The 20,712-nt window shown below is 34.7% G+C and overlaps 3 protein-coding genes across 4 annotated transcripts; 2 read left to right on the top strand and 1 right to left on the bottom strand.

Annotated features, from left to right (window-relative positions):
• The first annotated feature begins 126 nt into the window (after positions 1–126).
• Positions 127–6,520, top strand: LOC144439966 (very-long-chain 3-oxoacyl-CoA reductase-like). Its single transcript, XM_078129197.1, has 8 exons — positions 127–310; positions 1,033–1,155; positions 2,262–2,437; positions 3,079–3,158; positions 3,803–3,884; positions 4,357–4,422; positions 4,851–4,997; positions 6,373–6,520. Exons 1-8 carry the CDS (start codon positions 127–129, stop codon positions 6,481–6,483), a joined length of 969 nt encoding a protein of 322 aa, XP_077985323.1. The 3' UTR covers positions 6,484–6,520.
• Positions 6,521–9,164: 2,644 nt separating this feature from the next.
• Positions 9,165–12,562, bottom strand: LOC144439680 (gamma-secretase subunit PEN-2-like). The gene is made up of 4 exons (XM_078128916.1): positions 12,313–12,562; positions 11,041–11,131; positions 10,327–10,431; positions 9,165–9,696 (listed from the first exon to the last, which is right to left on the bottom strand). The coding sequence occupies exons 2-4, from the start codon at positions 11,099–11,101 to the stop codon at positions 9,557–9,559; spliced, it is 306 nt and encodes a 101-aa protein (XP_077985042.1). The 5' UTR covers positions 11,102–11,131; positions 12,313–12,562; the 3' UTR covers positions 9,165–9,556.
• Positions 12,563–12,647: 85 nt separating this feature from the next.
• On the top strand, positions 12,648–20,456 carry LOC144440271 (splicing factor U2AF 26 kDa subunit-like). 2 transcript variants are annotated; one of them, XM_078129610.1, is made up of 5 exons: positions 12,648–12,736; positions 14,720–14,874; positions 16,300–16,451; positions 17,288–17,421; positions 18,218–20,456. In XM_078129610.1, the coding sequence occupies exons 1-5, from the start codon at positions 12,693–12,695 to the stop codon at positions 18,471–18,473; spliced, it is 741 nt and encodes a 246-aa protein (XP_077985736.1). In that variant the 5' UTR covers positions 12,648–12,692; the 3' UTR covers positions 18,474–20,456. The 2 variants fall into 2 exon arrangements, with proteins under 2 accessions (XP_077985736.1, XP_077985735.1); XM_078129609.1 differs by having other exon boundaries at positions 14,720–14,883.
• Positions 20,457–20,712: the final 256 nt, after the last annotated feature.

Below are 20,712 nucleotides of genomic sequence, written 5' to 3'. Positions count from 1 at the left end.
CTGGGTTTGGTATTGAAGTGACACCACCGTATATTATGTTCGATTAATTTGTAACACTGTGTTTTATATAACCATAACTAAACCTGCTGAAATTCATTCACAGGTGGCATTATTATAACATCTAAAATGCAGTTTGATATTACTGATATTTTCGGAAGTGTTCAACCAGTGTTAAAGTTAGTTGGGTTGGTTACTGTTACCTATGTATGTATACGAATACTATGGACTTTGATTCATATAGTCAAAGTATTTTATTTGAGTCCAGTGTTAAGATTGCATGCTGATATCAAGTCATTCGGACCATGGGCAGGTTAGTTCATTATGTTTCACACGGGGTGGGATGAGAGGGGGGGGGGTATTCATAGGGGTGGGGATAAGGGTTACTCGCATATTATCATTAGTATAGTATTAGTAACCCTTTCTCGACTCTTATAGACTTTTGATTCATGATTTTTTTAAAAATATTATGTAGCCCCTTTTTTAAACGGGTGTAAGACTTTTGAATCCATATTTTGGACAACATAGTTACCAGGTTTGCTGATTTTCACATTGTCCGACACTTTCAGGGTTGACCTTTAGTTTCTGAAAGGATGATAGACTTTTGATGCTTATTTTTTTACATTTTTGTAGCACTTGTAATTTCAACCCACCAGAGTACACTGTACCCATTACCTTGCCAAACACCCCTTCCCCCAAGCGTGGGGGGGGGGGGGGTGTCACGATTATTTCTGAACATAAACCGGAGCTTCTTTATACATCGATATTTTTTTCCTTTCTAACTCTAATTGATATGATAATTAACGTTCTTCTTGTTATCGCGTGCTAAGTGATATGTTACAAACATTCTGCTTATCCCAATCCATTGTTGCTTGACACTATATAAGTATTGTGATTTAAGCAATTGGCCTGACTCTGACATCACCGATTGCCACAAACCATGGATTCTTTGAAGGAGAAAATCTATGAGATGTGATGCCATGATCATGATGTGATCAATCTACAGACTGACCTTGTTTGACCTTTGACCTTTAGCTGTTACAGGTAGCACAGATGGTATTGGTAAGGCCTACGCAGAAGAACTAGCAAAGAGAGGGCTAAATATTGTCTTATTGAGTCGATCTAGAGACAAACTAGAGAATGTTGCCAAGGAAATAGGTAAGTGAAGAATAGACCAAATAAATCTTATTGTGATGATTTAAAGATGAACTACAGAAGGTTGCCATGGAAACTGGTAAGTGAAGAATTATAAATCTGTTATTGAGATCACGGAAATTGGTTATAGTTAAGAATAGACTGAATATTGTCTTATTGTGATGTTTTAAAGACGAACTACAGGTTGCCATGGAAATTGGTAGGTGAAAAATAGACTGAATATAAACAACAGAAACTTTTCATATCATGTTACATTGAACACATTATGTTATATTTACACGATTTAGAGACTTCTATGTCTTCATACTTTTAGTTCAAACGTTCAATATCTCTGAATTTGTTCATGAAAGAATGTGTACATTTGATAGCCTTACCTAAAATTCACAGTGTACTCTCATAACAGGGTAATGACAATTTCGAAGATATTCATACAAACAACATTAAGTTGGTTCTTAGATATTATGATATGACCAACAGACTGACCAACCAACTAATGAACTATGCAGCCAACCAGTAAACCAACACTCCAACCAACCAACCAACCAACAAACAAACAAACAAACAAACAAACAATCAACCAACAAACCATGAAACCACTAAACTGACTTACCACCCAACCAACCAAACAATCAATCAATCAATCAACCAACCAACCAACCAACCAACCAACCACCAATCAAACAACCAACCACCAACCAACAAACCATGCAAACAACCAATAAACCAACCACCCACCCACCCATCCATCTGCCCACCCATCCATCCACCCACCCACCCACCCACCCACCCATCCAGTCATCCATCCATCCATCCATCCATCCCTCCCTCCCTCCCTCCCTCCCTCACTCACTCACTCACTCACTCACTCACTCACTCACTCACTCACTCACTCACTCAATCAATCAAACAATCAATTTCTTTATATTTGACTCATATTATCACAGAATATGGTAACAAAATACAACACTGTAAATGTAAACAACTTACATGTACAAATATACTATCCATCTACTATACAGAGCTACTGCAGGGTACAGAATGAGTAGTCTTTCAGAATGTATCTGGATCAAGACCATATATTTCAATTATCTTCTTTTTATTTCTTAAAGAAACAAAGTACAATGTGAAGACAAAGATTGTAGTTGTAGACTTTACTGGTGGAGAAGAAATCTATGATGTCGTTACCAAGACATTGGAAGGACTACAAATTGGCGTTCTTGTGAACAATGTTGGTATTAATGTGTCTTATGCTGAATATTTCCTGGATATTCCAGATGTTGACAAGGTGAGGTTTCTTTCTTTAACATTTCTCTTGATTTGTGTCAAAATAAATTTTAAAAAAAAATTTGTAACTTTTAATTTAAATTTTAAATTCAATTTGCGACAAATGAAAAGTTAACTCAATACTCCCTCTTATTTCTTAATAAGAAAAAAAAATGAAAAATGAAAAATACAACATGATTGATTTATTAAATAACACTTCATATTTACTGCAACAATATCGCGATATGACATTCTTGTGTTGGTAGCCAAATAGTCTTGATTTGTTAAACGGACACAAGTTGATTAAAAATTTTTTTTAAATTAATGAGAAAACTTTAATTTCAACTGGTGTATTATTTTAATATTAATGTTGATGTATGCCTTCTATAACATTACAAGTGTCCTATGAAATTGTTAAGAACATATTTGCAATTTTTTCAACATTTTTGTATGTATATGTATAACAAATTACTTCATGAGTTCACTTATAACATATCTTAATACAAGGTTTGAGTTCAGTAAATTGCTAGTAATAGTTTTGCATGCTTCAGTATACATGAGTAGAATACTGCAAGTAATGTATTAACATGCATCAAAGTATTACACCCCAAAATGTATAAACTCATTTTGTTCCCCATTTAATTGTTTTTCTTTTATCAACAGTTCATCAGTGATATAATTGCTGTTAATATCCTAGCTGTTACAAAAATGACAAGGATTGTGTTACCACAAATGGTTCAAAGGTAGGTTACTATGGTGATAAATTGTGTTTATCCTGTCGCAAACATTTATGTTACCATAGTGAAAGGCATTGTACTTCCACATAATATTCAAAAAGATTTCATGTGATAAATTAAAAACCCCAGTATAAGAATCAGCCACTAATTGTACAATAATTCTATGCTATCAATTGGGGGTGGGGTGGGGTGGGGTGGGGTTGGAAGGAGGAATAAATGATAATAAAATAGATAAACAATTTTCTTTTATTAAGATTATAACAAACCATCTCGCCCTTATTGGAATTTTGACTCTTGAAAGGTATATAATTTTTTAATTCGTTTTCAGAGAATTTATTGTATTTTTCCTCTTTTAACAGTTAATTTGTTTTTGTTTATAATCTCTTGATTCAATTTCAGAGAATTTGTTTTATTGTTACTTTTTAAAAGTAAATGTTTTTTATTGTTTATAATTTGTTTATCTAATTTCAGAGAATTTGTTGTTACTTTTTTAAACAGTTACTGTTATTTTTGTTGTTTTACTATACCTTCTGAAGCTATTGTTATGTAATAAAGTTACAGATACTGCAGTTACAGTAATGTATTGATAATTTTGTGCCATTTTCCTCTCTCCTTTATTTTTTTCTATTTCTCCCAAATCTTTGCTACAGAAAGAAGGGTCTAATCATAAACATATCCTCAACTTCAGCCAAGTTACCAGTACCATTACTAAGTGTGTATTCTGCAACTAAGGTAGGCGTACTTAATTCTTTGTATAGTGTGTTAGCAGTACATTACTTAATGTACATTCTTTGTTGGAGGAATTAACTGTTGTCATATGTCAGTGGCCAAGCAGTTAGCATGTATGTCTCTTCATCACTGCAGTCTGGGTTTAAACCCTCCCGATGTCAGGTGGGTTTGATTTGAAATTAATCAGGTCTGTATGTAAAAAGGTTGATGCTCAGTTTGACCCTGCCGAACAATGCAGGTTTCCTCAGAGTACTCCAGTCTCCTACTGCTTCTTCAACACTAGGGTGGTGCTCAGTTTGACCCTGCCAAACAAGGCAGGTTTCCTCAGGTTATTCCAGTTTTCTACTGCTTCGTCTTAAACACTAGGGTACTGCTCAGTGATGACCATAATTTCCAAATTTATTTTGATGAATAAATGTAACGATTGTTATTATAATTTATTCATTATTAACTAAAATTCATAATTTTTTTACAGGCATACATGGATTTTTTCACTCGTGCACTCAATGTTGAATACCAAACAAAGGGTATAATAATGCAGGTAAGTGTGTTGTGTTCTGTCAGACATATACCCTGTATTTTATCTTAATTTTAATTACATACAATTTCTTACAAGCTAGCACCTTGTCAACAGATCAGAGTCAGTGAATTTGATAATTCTGTATATCAGTAATATAAACCAACCAATAACTTTGACATACATTTCATTTTGAACTTGAAAATAGTGATACCTGGCGATAGTTTTAATGAATGTTACTTTAATATATTTCACTATGAATGACTATGTCAAAATGAATTATGTCGTCAACTTTTCAGTATCTTCTCAATATAAACTTGAGAGTAAAATAAAGTACCTCAAATTCATTAAAGTGTCCAGTGTGTAGAGTTTAAATGACCAGAACTAGTAACAAGTGAAATTATCTTAAAATAATTTAAACATCATAAACTTTGTTTTGTTCTTTACAACAGAGTGTTTTACCAGCCTTGGTATCAACTAAAATGTCCAATATGAGGCCATCCTTTTTTGTGCCATCAGGAAGTGATTATGCCAGACAAGCTGTAATGACAGTAGGCTTAGAAAGTAGATCTGATGGTTACATTACTCATCATCTACAGGTCAGTATATCAATTATGATACCAATTATAATATGGTATCCATATACACATAATGCAGTATCCATGGCAACACCACATGCAAGTCTATGTTATGGCAACACTGCACACATATGTCAGTATTCATGGCAACACCACATACAAGTCATCAGATTCCATTGCAACACTTATACATATACAAATCAGTATCCATGATAACACCACATACAAGTCTATTTATGTCATGGCAACACTGTATACACATGTCAGTATCCATGGCAACACCACATACAAGTCATCAGCTGGATTCCATTCCAACACGGCATACAAGTTAGTACCCATGGCAACATTACATGCAAGTCAACATTACTTACAAATCAGACTCCTTGGTAAATACATATACAGTTCAGTATACATGACAACACTACATACAAATCAGATCTCATGGCAAAATATATGCAAATCTGTCTCCATGCCGACTTCATATGCAACACTTAGTATGACATGATCACATTCCTTGCCAAAGGTAATCTAAAATGTAGGTTGTCTAAATTTATGTGTTAGTTATGTTAGTTCTTGGCCAAAGGTACTATAAGGCCAGAGATACTATAAATACCACCTGTAATATTAAGAGTTAGCAAGTAGGTAAAATTCACTCAAGTTCTCAAGTTAATTTATCATTACCCACCAAAATCTAACATGCAGTCAAGTTTATTTTTGGCCATTAGAAGAGTTAACATCTAACATGTAGTCAAGTGTATTTTTGGCCATTAGAATATTTAACATCTAACATGTAGTCAAGTGTATTTTTGGCCATTAGAAGAGTTAACATCTAACATGTAGTCAAGTGTATTTTTGGCCATTAGAAGAGTTAACATCTAACATGTAGTCAAGTGTATTTTTGGCCATTAGAAGAGTTAACATCTAACATGTAGTCAAGTGTATTTTTGGCCTTTAGAAGAGTTAACATCTAACATGTAGTCAAGTGTATTTTTGGCCATTAGAAGAGTTAACATCTAACATGTAGTCAAGTGTATTTTTGGCCATTAGAAGAGTTAACATCTAACATGTAGTCAAGTGTATTTTTGGCCATTAGAAGAGTTAACATCTAACATGTAGTCAAGTGTATTTTTGGCCATTAGAAGTGAGTTAACATCTAAACAGGTTGTCAAGTTTTCTTTGGTGATTTTTATACAAAGCTTGGCACTTTGCTTATTGTGAGTGTTGTTTTCCATGGATCCATTTTGCTGACTCTGAGCTTTCAAGTGATTAATACTCTTTTTGAATTATAGATGATTTAGTCAAAGGTTGTATAATTCACAAATATGTTTCTACATAAACATTTCCAGCTGTTTTTAATTATCATAATTTTTTTTCTTTTTTTCACATTCATTTACAGGGACTTCTAATTGGTTTACTTCCAGAGTGGCTTAATATCAAAGCTATGTACTATTTTATGAAAGATGTACGGGCAAGAGCTCTGAAGAAGAGAGCAAAGAAAACTAATTGATTATTTACTCACAAATTGCCCATACTATTAATAAACTATTCCCCTCAAATATCAAATTGTTTTGCAAAAATTACAATTTCATTTAGAATTTGCTAATCTTATCTACTGATTACCAACATTAATATTTGTAGAAGTACTTGCATTTTTTATGTTTGTGTAAAAGATATGAAAAAGAGAAATACCACAAAAGTGAGAAAACAAAATTTACACATTATTTACTTGCAAATTTCCTTTATAAAATGTGAATATATTTTGGAGATTGTAGAATTCCATGATTAAGAGGTATGAAAATGTACTTGCCAAGTTTTAAAACATTGCCTGTACAAAGGAATAAGTTGTTAATTTGTTATCCCATTTTAAAGAACTCTACTCGTGGCTATTGTCCCTTTCTAAGGTGAAGTGCGACACGAGCACCGAAGCCGCTAGAAGTGAGGGACTAGTCCCTCTGCCAGATTCGTGACTATCATCACAGAAGCAGAACCAGTAACGTACACATGTGTTGTCATGACAGACACGCATTGTTGTGACGTAGAACGACCAGAGTATATATTCCATACTTTTTGTTAAACCTGGCTCATGCTTGGTATAATGCTGAATAGATCACTTTCTTTTTCTTTTTTAAAATCCTTCACAAAAAGTGAATTCCTGTGAATAAATTCGGAAGTTTAATACTGCATACAAAAACTATTTTAGTATTTTTATAATTATGCACTGCTTTTAGATTAAAAGACATAATTTTTCTTTAATTTTGATGAAACTGACTAATTGATATTTTATAGAAAACATCTATATTTTTGTAATATGTAACTGGTACAGAGATTAATTGAGAATTAAGGTAAGATCTCAACACTTTGTATCAAACTGAATGAGCTGCATTTCATTGTGAGTGACTTTTATATTGAGATTGGGTAGTTTGACAGAATTGTCAATTAAAAAAAACTACCAAAGTACAACAAAGACATTGCCAAATCTTTTTAAAACTTATTTAGAGAGAGAGAGAGAGAGAGAGAGAGAGAGAGAGAGAGAGAGAGAGAGAGAGAGAGAGAGAGAGAGAGAGAGAGAGAGAGAGAGAGAGAGAGAGAGAGGGAGGGAGGGGACACACCGAATTAACCAAAACAATTACATATAACATTAAATTTGCAGTATAGAATTAGTAGAAATATGAATATTAATACTAAAAGTTGCAGTTATAGCAGTACTGATCTGTAAAATACAAGTCATCTGTAATGGAACATCATACATTCACAGCTATGTGTGTGTGTAATATCTGTTTGTAAAAGGGTTAATAAACCTCATGTTGAAAAATTGAGTATGTAAATAATGATACAACTTATATTACTGATTTGCAATAAAGATTTTCCATTTATTAAATTCTCATAACAGTGATATACATGTATGGCATTGGGTCTGATACATGGTGTTGTTAAAGTGAAATGGGTCAGATCAGAAAGATTCTGTGTAATTATTTACTTGTCCATCTTACTGAATGTTAATGATAGCATTGCAGTTTGGCAAACCTATTGAAGGTTATTTTTGGATTCATCCACAAATTACCATAATCAGACAGAAAAAGTACACTTGAATAAAACGGCTGCCATATTGAGATTTTATGACGAGTCTCATTTCACAGCACAACTAGCCTGTCTACATCACTGAATGGTGACTGCGCTAACACAAGCCTGTCTACATCGTTGAATGGTGACTGCGCTAATGCTTGTTCTTCTGCCAGCTTGTCATAGTAGCATGCAAACTGGCTAGCCTTATCAGCTAGAATACCTGGTACATCTAAATTTGCATAACATGTAAATGACATGTTATTAGTACATGAAATGTGTACTGTGTTTATCACAGTTGTACAATTGTTCATTGACATAGTGACTTCATTTGCATAATCAATCAGTCCAACATGGTGTAATAACTCTCCATTGCCACCAATCAGCTTATGGGGATCGATATTTTCAAATCATATTATCTAATTGATATAGGGTTCTATTAAATACATTTGCTAGCAGAGTTGCACAGATTCAGTGACGTAGACATGCAACAACACAAATAGATCTGAATATAATACTAAATAACTCTCATGTTTTATATTTTGCTGAAAACAGCATGTATATCAAATTGGACCATCATCCTTGAACAGAAAATGAAATGTTTAAAATTTCCACTTTATTGAGTACTTCCTAATTTCCACAATTTCAAGTACATCCTAATAATCTACCTCCTAACAAATTACAGTTGCATAATAGTAAATAAATATAAACAACTACACAAATGAAATGGCATTTCCTCATCTGACAATTATCAACAGTTTTAAGTCTTCACAAGTTTTTTGACAAAATTCTAATTTTTGGAGAATTCTCCTTACAAAGGTAAGTATACAATTTATTCATGACCCAAAGTCTATCATGGGCTATCTTTACTCACATGCATGATTTGTTTTGATGAAATAACAGTTGTATATGCTAGTGTATACAGAAACGTCCGAGGTATATAATATCTACTTAAACATCTCCTCATTAGTAAGTATCCATTACTTAGTGGTAGGAGTGTCTAGTTTTGGTTGTCACTAATACATAGATAATATGAACTGTAAATGAAATTGGACTTTGTCCACAACAACAGATATATCAAAGTATGGCAAACCCCAAAATCACATCCATGTCTCCAAATTCTTGCCCCCCCCCCCCCCCCCCCCCCCCATACGTACAAGAGACAGTGAAAGTTCTTTGGGTATACTAAATCCATGGTTTCTGTAATTATATACTACAGAATACATATATAGTATGATAACAAAAGACATAGCCCCTCTCAATCCAACTCCCCTCCACAGTATGGAAATCTATTTGTATGGTAGAGAAGGTGTATAGTACCACATTTGTAGTCCATGGTCCATTTAACAAGGAACATTCTTGAATTCCCTTAAGTGTGACAATGTACAACCCACTCTCCTCTACCTACTCTACCTATAACTAACTACCCCCCCCCCCATCCATACCAGAAAGTAACCCATTTTGGAAGTATAACAATGTATACACTCCCCACCCCACCCATTTGTCCAATCTTTTCAGTTTTAAGGTATTCCCTTTGGTATGACAAATGAGATGTAATCTGCAAACGGTTGCCATTCTGGTCTATAAATCTGAAACACAACAAGCCATGCTGTACAGACTGCTAACCATAATAAAGCTCCTATTGCTGATCGGATGATGTCTGAAAAATAAAAATAAAATGGCAATGTCAAAGTAAAGTAACCACATATCTTTTCTATCTAGCCTATAATACTATATACACTATATACATATGTGTATGCATATGTATGTTTCTTGGAGGGGGGGGAGGGGTACTACCCGTGCTCAGCGTTTGAGCAGGTGCGCCCATGCAATAAAAACAAAGTGCATTTTAGATCTACTTTGTTGACACCTTCCATTTTAGATGATGTACAATGTAGACTAGTTAAGGGTAGGCTGTCTTGAATATTAAGTTACAGTACACATGCATAATCAGTAAAACTGCATATTAGTACGAAATCCAAGGCTTAGTACACTTTCAGTGTGGAACATTAGGTAGATTTACACTGCATAAATTGAGCATCTTTTCTCATTAGTTGTATTTTTTAAAGGGGAACACCACTCCAGGTAATAGAGACATTTCCATAAACTATTGGTTCTGGAGTGTCAATTCTTGATTTTACATCACCTACAACTTCAAGCAACAAGTACGTGCGATTTAAGAAAAAATATCAAGTTGATCTTGTGCCTTTATAGGGTATATTGCCTGATGGGATTAAGCAGAAATTATTATTATTATCATTATTAATTATGATCATAACATTATACTTACATATTTTGATTTGTTTCTGTTCATCGTAATGTGGTTTTATGAATGCTTCTTTAAAGAACCATACAAAATTAACTATCCATAAAAATGGTAAGCAGAAGAAACCACCTGAAGGTAAAACACAAGACATTACAATGATTCATTTACTGTTAAAGTCTACAGGCATGTAATATAGCTGATATCTCCTAACTTATCCATTTTATGACCATTATAGAACAAAATATATTCCGAGAAGATATTTTGAGTTTCCAAGTGAGGCAAATTTTCTCAATTTACTTTTATCCGATAACACTGATACCATTCAAAGGTTAGCAGCTTATGTTTTCCATGCTATGACATTGCGCAAAGAAGTTTATGAGAGTGAATAATCCTGTAATTATTGTCCTTGTGCTTACATGTATGTTTTCTTGTTTTTGTTATGTATATATTGAATAATTCGTTATTTGGGCCGATGGCCTTGAACTACAAAATAAAGAGACCATTAACAACACATATACAGCTAGCTCTGTTACAGCACTGTTGAGAATCTAAGTAACTGCAACCACAACCACAACCATGTAACTAATAAGCCTGTTCACAGCAGTAGTTGTTCTCCATTTATCTCTCATATGGTGCTACACTTGTGTAAAGAATTCAAAAACATTGGCCCATTTCCACTGTAAAGTTTTAATATCAAATAGAACAAATTAGACAAGAATAAAGTTATTTCTAACATACCTTGATAATATTTCCGACATAGCTTCAATTTGTCTTCATTGGGAACCCTTTTCAAATCCATTTTTATCACCTGGCTGTCACCATAAACACACTGTCAACAATAACAATATTGTAAGACATAAATGTTTTAATATCAATAGAAGTCTACATGGTAAATTCCAGTGACAAACACATGAAAATAATTAATATGTCATGAACTGAAGTGACAAAAGCTGAGTTGACTTTATAAGCCTTATTACTCAGGTGAAAATGATCAGAACTGTACATCAGCTTAGTAGATCAAATGATATGTAACCCATGTATTAAAGTGGCCATATATGGATGAGGATTGTGTATTTATTTTGGATTTCTTATTTGTAGAACAATTTTATCATAGCGTTCTACTTGAATAATTAATGTGAAACAACATAGACCAAGTCTGTGTTTGTAACTCATTGCAAAAAGCTAAAAAAAAATGTGTACGAAAGTTTGTAATTGTACGTACAATAACAAACATATTTGTCATTCTTTTGCAATTTATTGAGTTACAAACAAGGACGTGGCAATTATGCTGTTGCACATAGATTTTTCAAGTAGGAAGCCATGATAAAATTGTTTTATAAATTAAAAATCCAAAATAAATACCCAATCCTCATGCATATGGCCACTTTAAAATCAAGTGAAAATGCTTCCCTCTGCCAGTTGGAGTACTCTATCAGTTATGAACTTGGCCAACTGCAATGTTTTTGCAAGGAATCACAGGTAACAGGAAGGGGGATATCTGGCAACACTGGCATATTTTTCCATACATTTAGTCCTGCTAGCAGACAGTGCATAGCGCTAGATTACTGGAGAAGGGAGGGACAATTGTCAGAATCGAGTCCCGAATGACTCCGTATGCAAGTAGGACTGCCATGCATTTACCATCCCCGGTAAAATGACTGGGGAACTCATTTAGATTTCACCTACTTACTACCCTTAACAAAAACACTGCTACTGTAATTATAATAGAAACATATATGCCTTGAATGAATCCAAATGGACATTTCGATAGGTTAACTTACAAAGGTTTATACAGGCTAATACACCTAAAAGGTGATGACTTCCGTCGTAAGAATCCCCACCGGCTCAGGACTCCTTATTACATGATAGTTGATACAATGGTCAATACGTATTTTTTGTAAACAATAACTCGGTACTCCATACATGGTTTTCCACCATATTTTCTGGATAGGAAGGAGATATGGTATAATGTTCCCCCCCCCTCATAATTCATTTCACATTACTACTTACGTATAAATCGTTGAAATCTTCAAACACCAAGGCCAAAATGTAAATCTCCTGCTTTGCCTTACAATTTACTTCCGCATCCTGTAGCGGTTGTGTTCTTCGTCATCAGAAATGTTATAGGTAGAAGTTCACGCGTTTTCTCGTCTAACCTCATGCCGTTTTGAAACGAAAATTATAGAAATTAATACATTATTAAAGCTATTTCGTTTCCATGTCCTTCAAAAACAATAAAAAATATTATTATTTGATGACTCGTGTGTTATTCTTCAAATTTTGCATATCAAAGATGTTCCGACATGAACCGGAATGTTCGGGAAACTTCGTCGGACACATAAAATGATGACGTTGTCAAAACTGTGCATCGCCAGAGAACGCTAGCAAGCATGGCGGAGTACCTAGCGTCGATTTTCGGCACAGAAAAGGATAAGTGAGTTATGCCCGTTAACATGCACATAATTCAGATTGTAGTATGTGTAAGGGTACAAAAATTGTTGATCTTTGATATTGAATATCTAGTACTGTTATTTTTGTTGTTGATGTTTCTCTTTTGGCAATTTTCACAAACAACACAGTCCCTCCCAAACACCAAAATGCTCCGTATTGTTGTTTGCACCATGAATGAAACGACATGTAAACGTTTCGTAGTGAAATACCTTGGATCTGATATACATGATTGTACCAGATATAGACTTTGTCTAATAGAATGATATGATTTAGGTACGGTTTTAAGCAATGGAACAAGATGTACTGATTGAAATCGTAGTATGTAGTTCTATTTCTTGGTCAAATGACATTTGAAATGTACATGACCCCCCCCCCCCCCCCCCGCACATAGGGACGTTTAGTATTTCTTAGATTGTTGTTTGCCTTGTCTACAGGCTAAATATAACAACATTTTGACTTGAATGTATTTCCCTTCCAGGTACCTCTATCGAACTATAGTGTACGTCTTAGGTTATCTAATAGTAATTAATATATGGACAGTCAATGGAAAGGCCTAAATAAAATGTATAATTACAAAGCTAAATTCAAGCAGATCTGAACATATGATATAGGCTGGAAAACCTGCGTTCAGAAAACACCAAAGTAAAAGTAAATTAATATAAGTTGACGCATTTGTAGTAGCAGGATTTGTACATGTATCATATTTTCCTAAGGAAAACAACAATATAATTATAAGTAATAATATGGGTCCCTGTGCCCAGTCCCTTCATTGTGAAAAGAGAAACGTACCTATTTTCACCATGGAAGTATAATCCCCTCCATATTTGCAAAGATTACCTGATAAACACAGTCCTGTTTCTAATAATCTGTACCTATGTACCTAGAATTTGAGGACATACTTTTAAACTATTGGTACATTTGTAATTTGTATTTGTGTGATAATTGACATATTCATCATTTTAACTTCAAATTCATCTATATAAAAATGTAATAACATCCTTCTCTTTCAGTTGCATTTAAATTGAAACACTATGGTATTGACAGTTGTCTTTCCAGGGGTGAACAAATCATTTTGGAAACTGGTGGTCCCCGGACCAGTGCCTTAAAAAATCCAGTGGTCCTGCTGAAACTTGAAAGAATTAGTGGTCCAAGGTCCCGCTAATGTGAAACATTAAATATTGCCTTAGTATGAATCTGTATATTCAGATGATTTTTATCATAGTTATTAACAGTAAGGTACTGGTCCAATGGACCAGACAAGGTAAAATTTGTGTCTGTGCTCCACCCAAAAAAATCACTGGTCCCTGACCCAGGACCAGTGGATTTGTTCACCCCTGCTTTCAAAAAGTAAATGGTAACAAATCATGACGAAAAATTATAAATATGATCAATTGTAAGATAATAATAAATGAGAAACTGTGAAATGAATAATTTTATAATTTGTATTTTGAAATCAACTTGAATACTTTAAACCTCATTAATTTATTGATTCACAAAGTTGTAAAGAAGTTAATCTCTCACATTCCCAAAATATTTTTTTTTTTACCCAAGGAAAAAAATACAGAGGAATATTAAGATAAACTCCAGGATGATGTACAGAATTTACCAGATGATGTACTAACTCAGCAAGTCAGAACACTCATAAATTCAGGGGATGTGGGTTTGACTTGTACATGTGTTTCTTTTCTTAATTTCATTTCTTTAAAAATTCTGAATCAATCTCCTTGACAGAGTTGCATAACTAGTCAGGCATTCAAGCTGTGTTTTTTGTTCTTATTTACTGCAGAAATACATGGAAAACTGTTATTTTACGACTGTGAAGCTGCTAGGTATAGTATTGGTCACTGAACGATCTTTGTACTGGCTATAAAGTATAAAGTTGGTACCACTTTCCTTAGTGGGAATTGTTGTAATGTGTACAAGAAGACATATGTATTAACATTCATTGATATCGTTTTCTTCTCAGGGTCAACTGCTCCTTCTATTTCAAGATAGGAGCATGTCGTCATGGTGACCGTTGTTCAAGACTTCACAATAAACCGACATTTAGTCAGACCATAGTATTACAAAACATCTACCAAAATCCACAGAACAGTGCTCAAACAGCGGATGGATCGCACAGTAAGATTAGTTAAGATAACATGTCATGAGTGAAATGGCAAATTTTTATTTGTTCTGTGTGTCTATTGCTTTCTTTTATGTAGCATGTGCCTCTACAATAAAGTTTTAAATATTTCCGGAAAAATTCTTACCCATTCTTAAAGTGGCCATATGAATGAGGATTTAGTATTTATTTTGGATTTTTTATTAATAAAACGATGTTATCATTGCATTCTACTTAAAAAAAACAATGTGAAACAACGTTGTCTAAGTATCTGTTTGTCACTTATTAGATTGCGAAAAGACATAAATGTGTAAAAATGTTTGTTATTGTACGTACAATAAACATTTTACAAGTTTAGTATGCTTTTGCAATTCATTGAGCTATAAGCAAGGACTTGGCATATGTTGTGTCACGTTGGTTTTTCAAGTAGGAAGCGATGATAAAATTGTTTTTAAAATTAAAAATCCAAAATAAGTACCAAATCCTCATTTATATGGCCGCTATTTCAGAAAGAAATGATGAGTCAATAAATAAATGTTTGAAATGGCAGTCAAAATGATATCAAAATTAGGCCATTTTAGAATCCAATATGGCCGCCGATTACCACGTGAACACTATCAGAAAATTGTTGATTCCCTTGTAGACAAAACACTAAACCTGTGGATCAACCTTTTATTATTTCAAAATAACTTGAATCAAGCTTACTTATGGCAAAGTGTAGTGAGCTTTTAAGCAATTTGATATACAGTGAAATTGGTGTCTGAGGCACATTCTACTATATCTATTCTAGTTTTATTGACTTCTAGAAAACTTGATTGAGATACCAACAACTGGAGAGCTGAAGAGCACTTGATGCTAGATTTCGCACTACAGAAGTGAGCCCAACACAAACTTTGACATAGAAGTGATGTTCAATACCAATGGATGCATTGTAGACTGGGGGGGGGGGGGGGGGGGGGGGGGGGGGGGGGGGGGGGGGGGGCTTTTGTAAAATATTGTATCTGAGTAACTAAAGGGCCTTTATAGAGTGCTGACCTCAGTTCAAGTTCATACAAACAAAAAATCAGAGAAGGGTGCCCTCAGGGTTGAAGATTGATGGTAGATGCCATGGCTTCAGTTAAATTTAGATGCAGAATGTCCCATATTTTCCACCAAAATCTTATACATTGGTCCTTGTGTAATAAGGGTAACCTCTCAATAATGCTATGTCAATTTATGTGACTAAGTATACCCTATTCACAAACAAAGAGGGTTGCAACCAAACTTTAGTAGCTAGTGAATTGTGAAATGCATGAAGCATGACTTCAAAACACAGGATAAGCCAGATAACCAAACTAATGTTGCCATGGGATATATTTTGGGTACTTTTGACACCACTGGTTTTCGCTGACCAGTCAGTGTTTTGGTTTGCTACATAATGTTTACCTCTGTTTTATTTACAGTAAAACACATGAGTGATGTGGATATGCAGAAACATTTTGATGATTTCTTTGAGGAAGTGTTTACTGAACTAGATGATAAGTATGGAGAAATTGAAGAAATGAATGTGTGTGATAATATAGGTGACCATCTAGTCGGCAATGTCTATGTTAAGGTAAGGTAATACTAGCTAGTGTATGTATATACACATACCACAGGTGGCCATCTGGGCGACAATGTCTATGTTAAGGTAAGGTAATACTACCAAGCAATCAATCAAATTTCTATAGTGCCGATTTCCAGAGTAATGTTCTGTTCTGTTGCACTGAATGGCTAAAGTACACCATATGTTTTGGTGAACAAATAAGTCTTCAGTTTTGTTTTGAAACAATCCAGGCTGGAGGCTCATTGAATGTCAAGTGGCAAAGAGTTCCGTATTTTGAGGGCAAAATATGACAATGAACGACTTCCATAGGTGACTTGTCTAGCTAGTGTATGGAAATTGGATGTGATACATACCATAGGTGACCGTCTAGTCGATAATGTCAATGTTTAGGCCTGGTGACTTGTGTTGTTAAATGTGTTTAGTTACATGTGTGACAATCTTGTTGGCAATGTATGTGAAGGCACAGTAATGTATTTGAAACAAAACTTAAACTGATTTTGAATAGTTTGAAATGATGTATTTTATGCAGTTTTTGTACCCATCAAGAAACAATTAACTCGGGAGTCGGGTCTATTGCACAGTTGAGGAGATGACCTATAATATTGACAAGGTCAAATGTCAAAGTATCTAGAGCTCTGATATATTATGGGATAGCCCTATATTGATACTGTCGGCCATCGTTTTTAGGTCTTTTTCTCTGAAATTTTTCTATCCAGTGAATATTGTGTGCCAAAGAAATACAGATCACAGTATATTGCATAAATGTACTAATAACATATTCCATGTTGTATTTTCCATTGTGTACATGTGTACTGATATATTCCTGGTTGTATTTTTCATCATAGTTCCGTTATGAGGAAGATGCAGAGAAGGCTGTACAACAACTAAATAATCGTTGGTTTAATGGTCAACCTATCCGTGCAGAGTTATCACCTGTAACTGATTTCAGGGAAGCTTGTTGTAGACAGTATGAGATGGGGTAAGTTACTGTTTCAGTTAATATAGAAGTCACAGGTACCTTTGTGTTATAATAGTTCAAAAAAATGTTCTGATCCTTTGATTTGAGAAGAGGTTTCAAGCATGTACAATACAACATGTATGCAAGGTGAGATCTAGACTCTCTCACAGTCCTCGAGGCTTCGCATAAATAGCTAAAACTTGGGTTGTTTTGTGTGTATCTACTGCATAATTTTACTCATATACTAGTATCCCAGTATCCCTAGCCCTGTACTGTGCACCCTCATCGATCACAAAGAGCTAACATTTTGTTGATGTGTTAGGCGAAGCCCCGAGTTTTAGCTATTTATGCGAAGCCTCGAGGACTGTGAGAGAGTCTAGGTGAGATCATGCTGACAAGAAGGTTTTTCACTATCTAAACTAGTCTTGTAGTAATACTTGGATCTGTGCTTTGAGCTGAGGTTTGTAATATAATGCTAAATGGGTATTGACACAATCTTGGCTTGGTAATAGCGCCCTCAGTGTTACCTCAGGTTGATTTCAGAATAGCCCAAGGTGTCTAACACCTAGGCTGTATCTAAACATAGTAGTACTGTCAACTTTGTAGGACATTTTCATATTTATTTGTCAGTGTTTAAACGTGTTAGACACAGTTATTATTATTTATTTATGCATTAGTAAACAAAAACAGTAGATGTAAAATAGGCTAGGTTTTGAAATGTTTTGTATGAAATTACTTAGTCTTGGTGTCTTGTAGTCATCTTTGTTTTGTATATTTTTATTTAGCAATAAATATTGTGATCTCTTTGTTTTCTCAGAGAGTGTACAAGAGGAGGATTCTGTAATTTTATGCATCTGAAACCGATCTCCCGTGAACTACGACGTGAATTGTACGGTCGACGCAGGAGAAGAAGGTCACGTTCTCGTGAACGTCCCAATAGATCAAGATCCAGAAGTCGTGAAAGACGCCGTTCTCGAAGCAGAAGCAGAGACAGAGACAGGAGGAGAAGTCGTAGTCGTAGCCGAGAACGCGAATTCCGCAGTCATAGTCGTGAAAGATCTGGTAGATTCTAATATGATTTGACTTTTTTTGTCGTTGAACGTTAACTTTAAGCTTAAGTTGGTGTCTGCTATTTCTACAATGGACAACAATGTTTGCTATTAATCATTCTTTTATCCTTGTATCTGTGTTGTCTTGTTTCAGAGACTTCTCCAGAATTGAAGACTTTTCAGCAATGTTTTTCTTAAGATATTCTACTTTCAGCACAAATGTACTGTCATACGATACCTATGTATGGACTTATTCCTATTATCTAGTCACCGTACACAATTCAGCCTCTTTTTGTAATACTTTAAACAATGTGTCTCCACACTTCTATTCTGATAGGCTGCAGAACACGGAGTGATAAGAAAGGTTTAATTTAGTTAGTGTGTGTATGGTGTTCAGTACACAGCTCTAGAGTCCCTTTGTGATGTGCTAGTCTCGTATCAGCCTCATGTTTATTATGGGCTGGTACATGCATTCACCATACAAGTTGCGTGCATTGACTTATATAGTTGCTACCACATGCTAGTGAGATGCTAACATAGGCTTGAAGTTAACTCCATGCTAACGTAGTGTTAGCACTGAATTATTCCAGTATTAACGTAGGGTTGTTTCTTTCATTAACCCTCCCAGTGGCTAACACCTCAGACCACTGTCCTAGCTAACACATACTTGTGAGATGTTAAAATTGGCCTTATGTTCACACTAGACTATTCTGGTGTTAATACAGGGTTGTTGGTTTCATTAACCCTCCCAGTGGCTAACAAATGCTGGTAAGGTCTTAATGCCAGCATGAGGTTAACACCAAGGTGGATTAATATTACTTGACAGAAACTGATTCAGGAGCTGTACTGAATACCAAATACTGTTGCTGTACAGATGACTGCCAGGGTTACAGTTCGACAACAAAATACCTTCACCATTAGATTATTAAGATTTATATTGTAGTGATTTCATCATGTGTATTTTCCATTGCTTTGATTACCTCAATTGGAATATGTTAGCCCAATTAATAGAAATTATATTGCTACCAACTGAACATTCAGGTGTTTAGGACTTTAGTCCAAGTTGGATATGTACCATAATATAGTAAGTCGTGCACAAGAAATTAGTAAAACAGCAATTGGGCTTTTGTGAAACTTTGAAGGGTTCAACTGATAGGACAATCTACTTTCTGATTGTGAAGCTTTTTACAAGATTAATTCTGATTGGTCGGATAGCAAACAACAAATAGCATCTGTTGCATGTATTCGCTGTTTGTCGTTTGTTATCCGACCAATCAGAATGAATCTTGTAAGAAGCTTCACAGTACACCCAACTGTGAGTAAGAAACACACACGTGGTCACATCAAGATAGCATTATGATACCATTATATACCATTTGTGACTTTTGGAAATGTCAGTTACAGAGAAGACACTGTTTTTGGTTCATTTAGAGACATCAGTTTTAAGAAAATGTATTTTATTAGTGTGAAATGTTTAGATATTAACATAACATTTTGTCCCATGTATAACTGTTAGCCATAGCGTCATCTTTTGAAACAGCAGCTGTTTAGAGGTCAGATAGGTCATTGTGTTTTTAAATCAATTAGTGTCAACAACCAAGGTCAAAGTTCATAGCCTCAATAAAAATAAGACTTGTTCAGTTGTCTAGTACATCTTAAACAGTGCTGTGGTTTTAAGACCATGAAGCTACTTTATGGAGTAGTCCAGTTTCCCATTGGTGCTTGTCAAATTTCTGTTTGTTGATAAAAACAGGAGTTCAGGATAGTCCTTCTAGTATCTTATCATATCATTATGCATATGTTTTTGTCAGATATTTCATAGAGTGGGCCAGATTCGCCAAAATTTTGGGTGTGAACAGCGCCCTCTGGTGTCATGTATTGTATTATTTTACCTTTTCAACACTGCTTTGTGTTAGACCAGTTTGTTTCAATCTGTATTAGTAACTGTCATATTTGTGTTTTCTTGTATGAAACCATTAAAAATATTCAATGTTTTCATTGACAAAATTGTGTCGTCCATTATAAATTTATAATTTATTGTAGACCACACTCCATTAATGGTAGAAGTCAGCTGTCATATTGTCCTCACTCTATTTCATGAAGAAAATGTCTTACTGAGACTGGGAGCGGTTGAATGAAAGCAATTTTGGCTCCACCCTGTCCCTGACACACTGGTGTGCCACAAGAACACTTTTGAACATCAAACTATTGTATTGGCCCAGTGAATGACAATTTTGACCTTGTCAGTAACCAGAGCAACCAA

Source organism: Glandiceps talaboti, chromosome 9, assembly GCF_964340395.1.
Source record: "Glandiceps talaboti chromosome 9, keGlaTala1.1, whole genome shotgun sequence".
Lineage (NCBI taxonomy): Eukaryota > Metazoa > Hemichordata > Enteropneusta > Spengelidae > Glandiceps > Glandiceps talaboti.
This window is presented reverse-complemented; position numbering and strand designations above follow the sequence as displayed.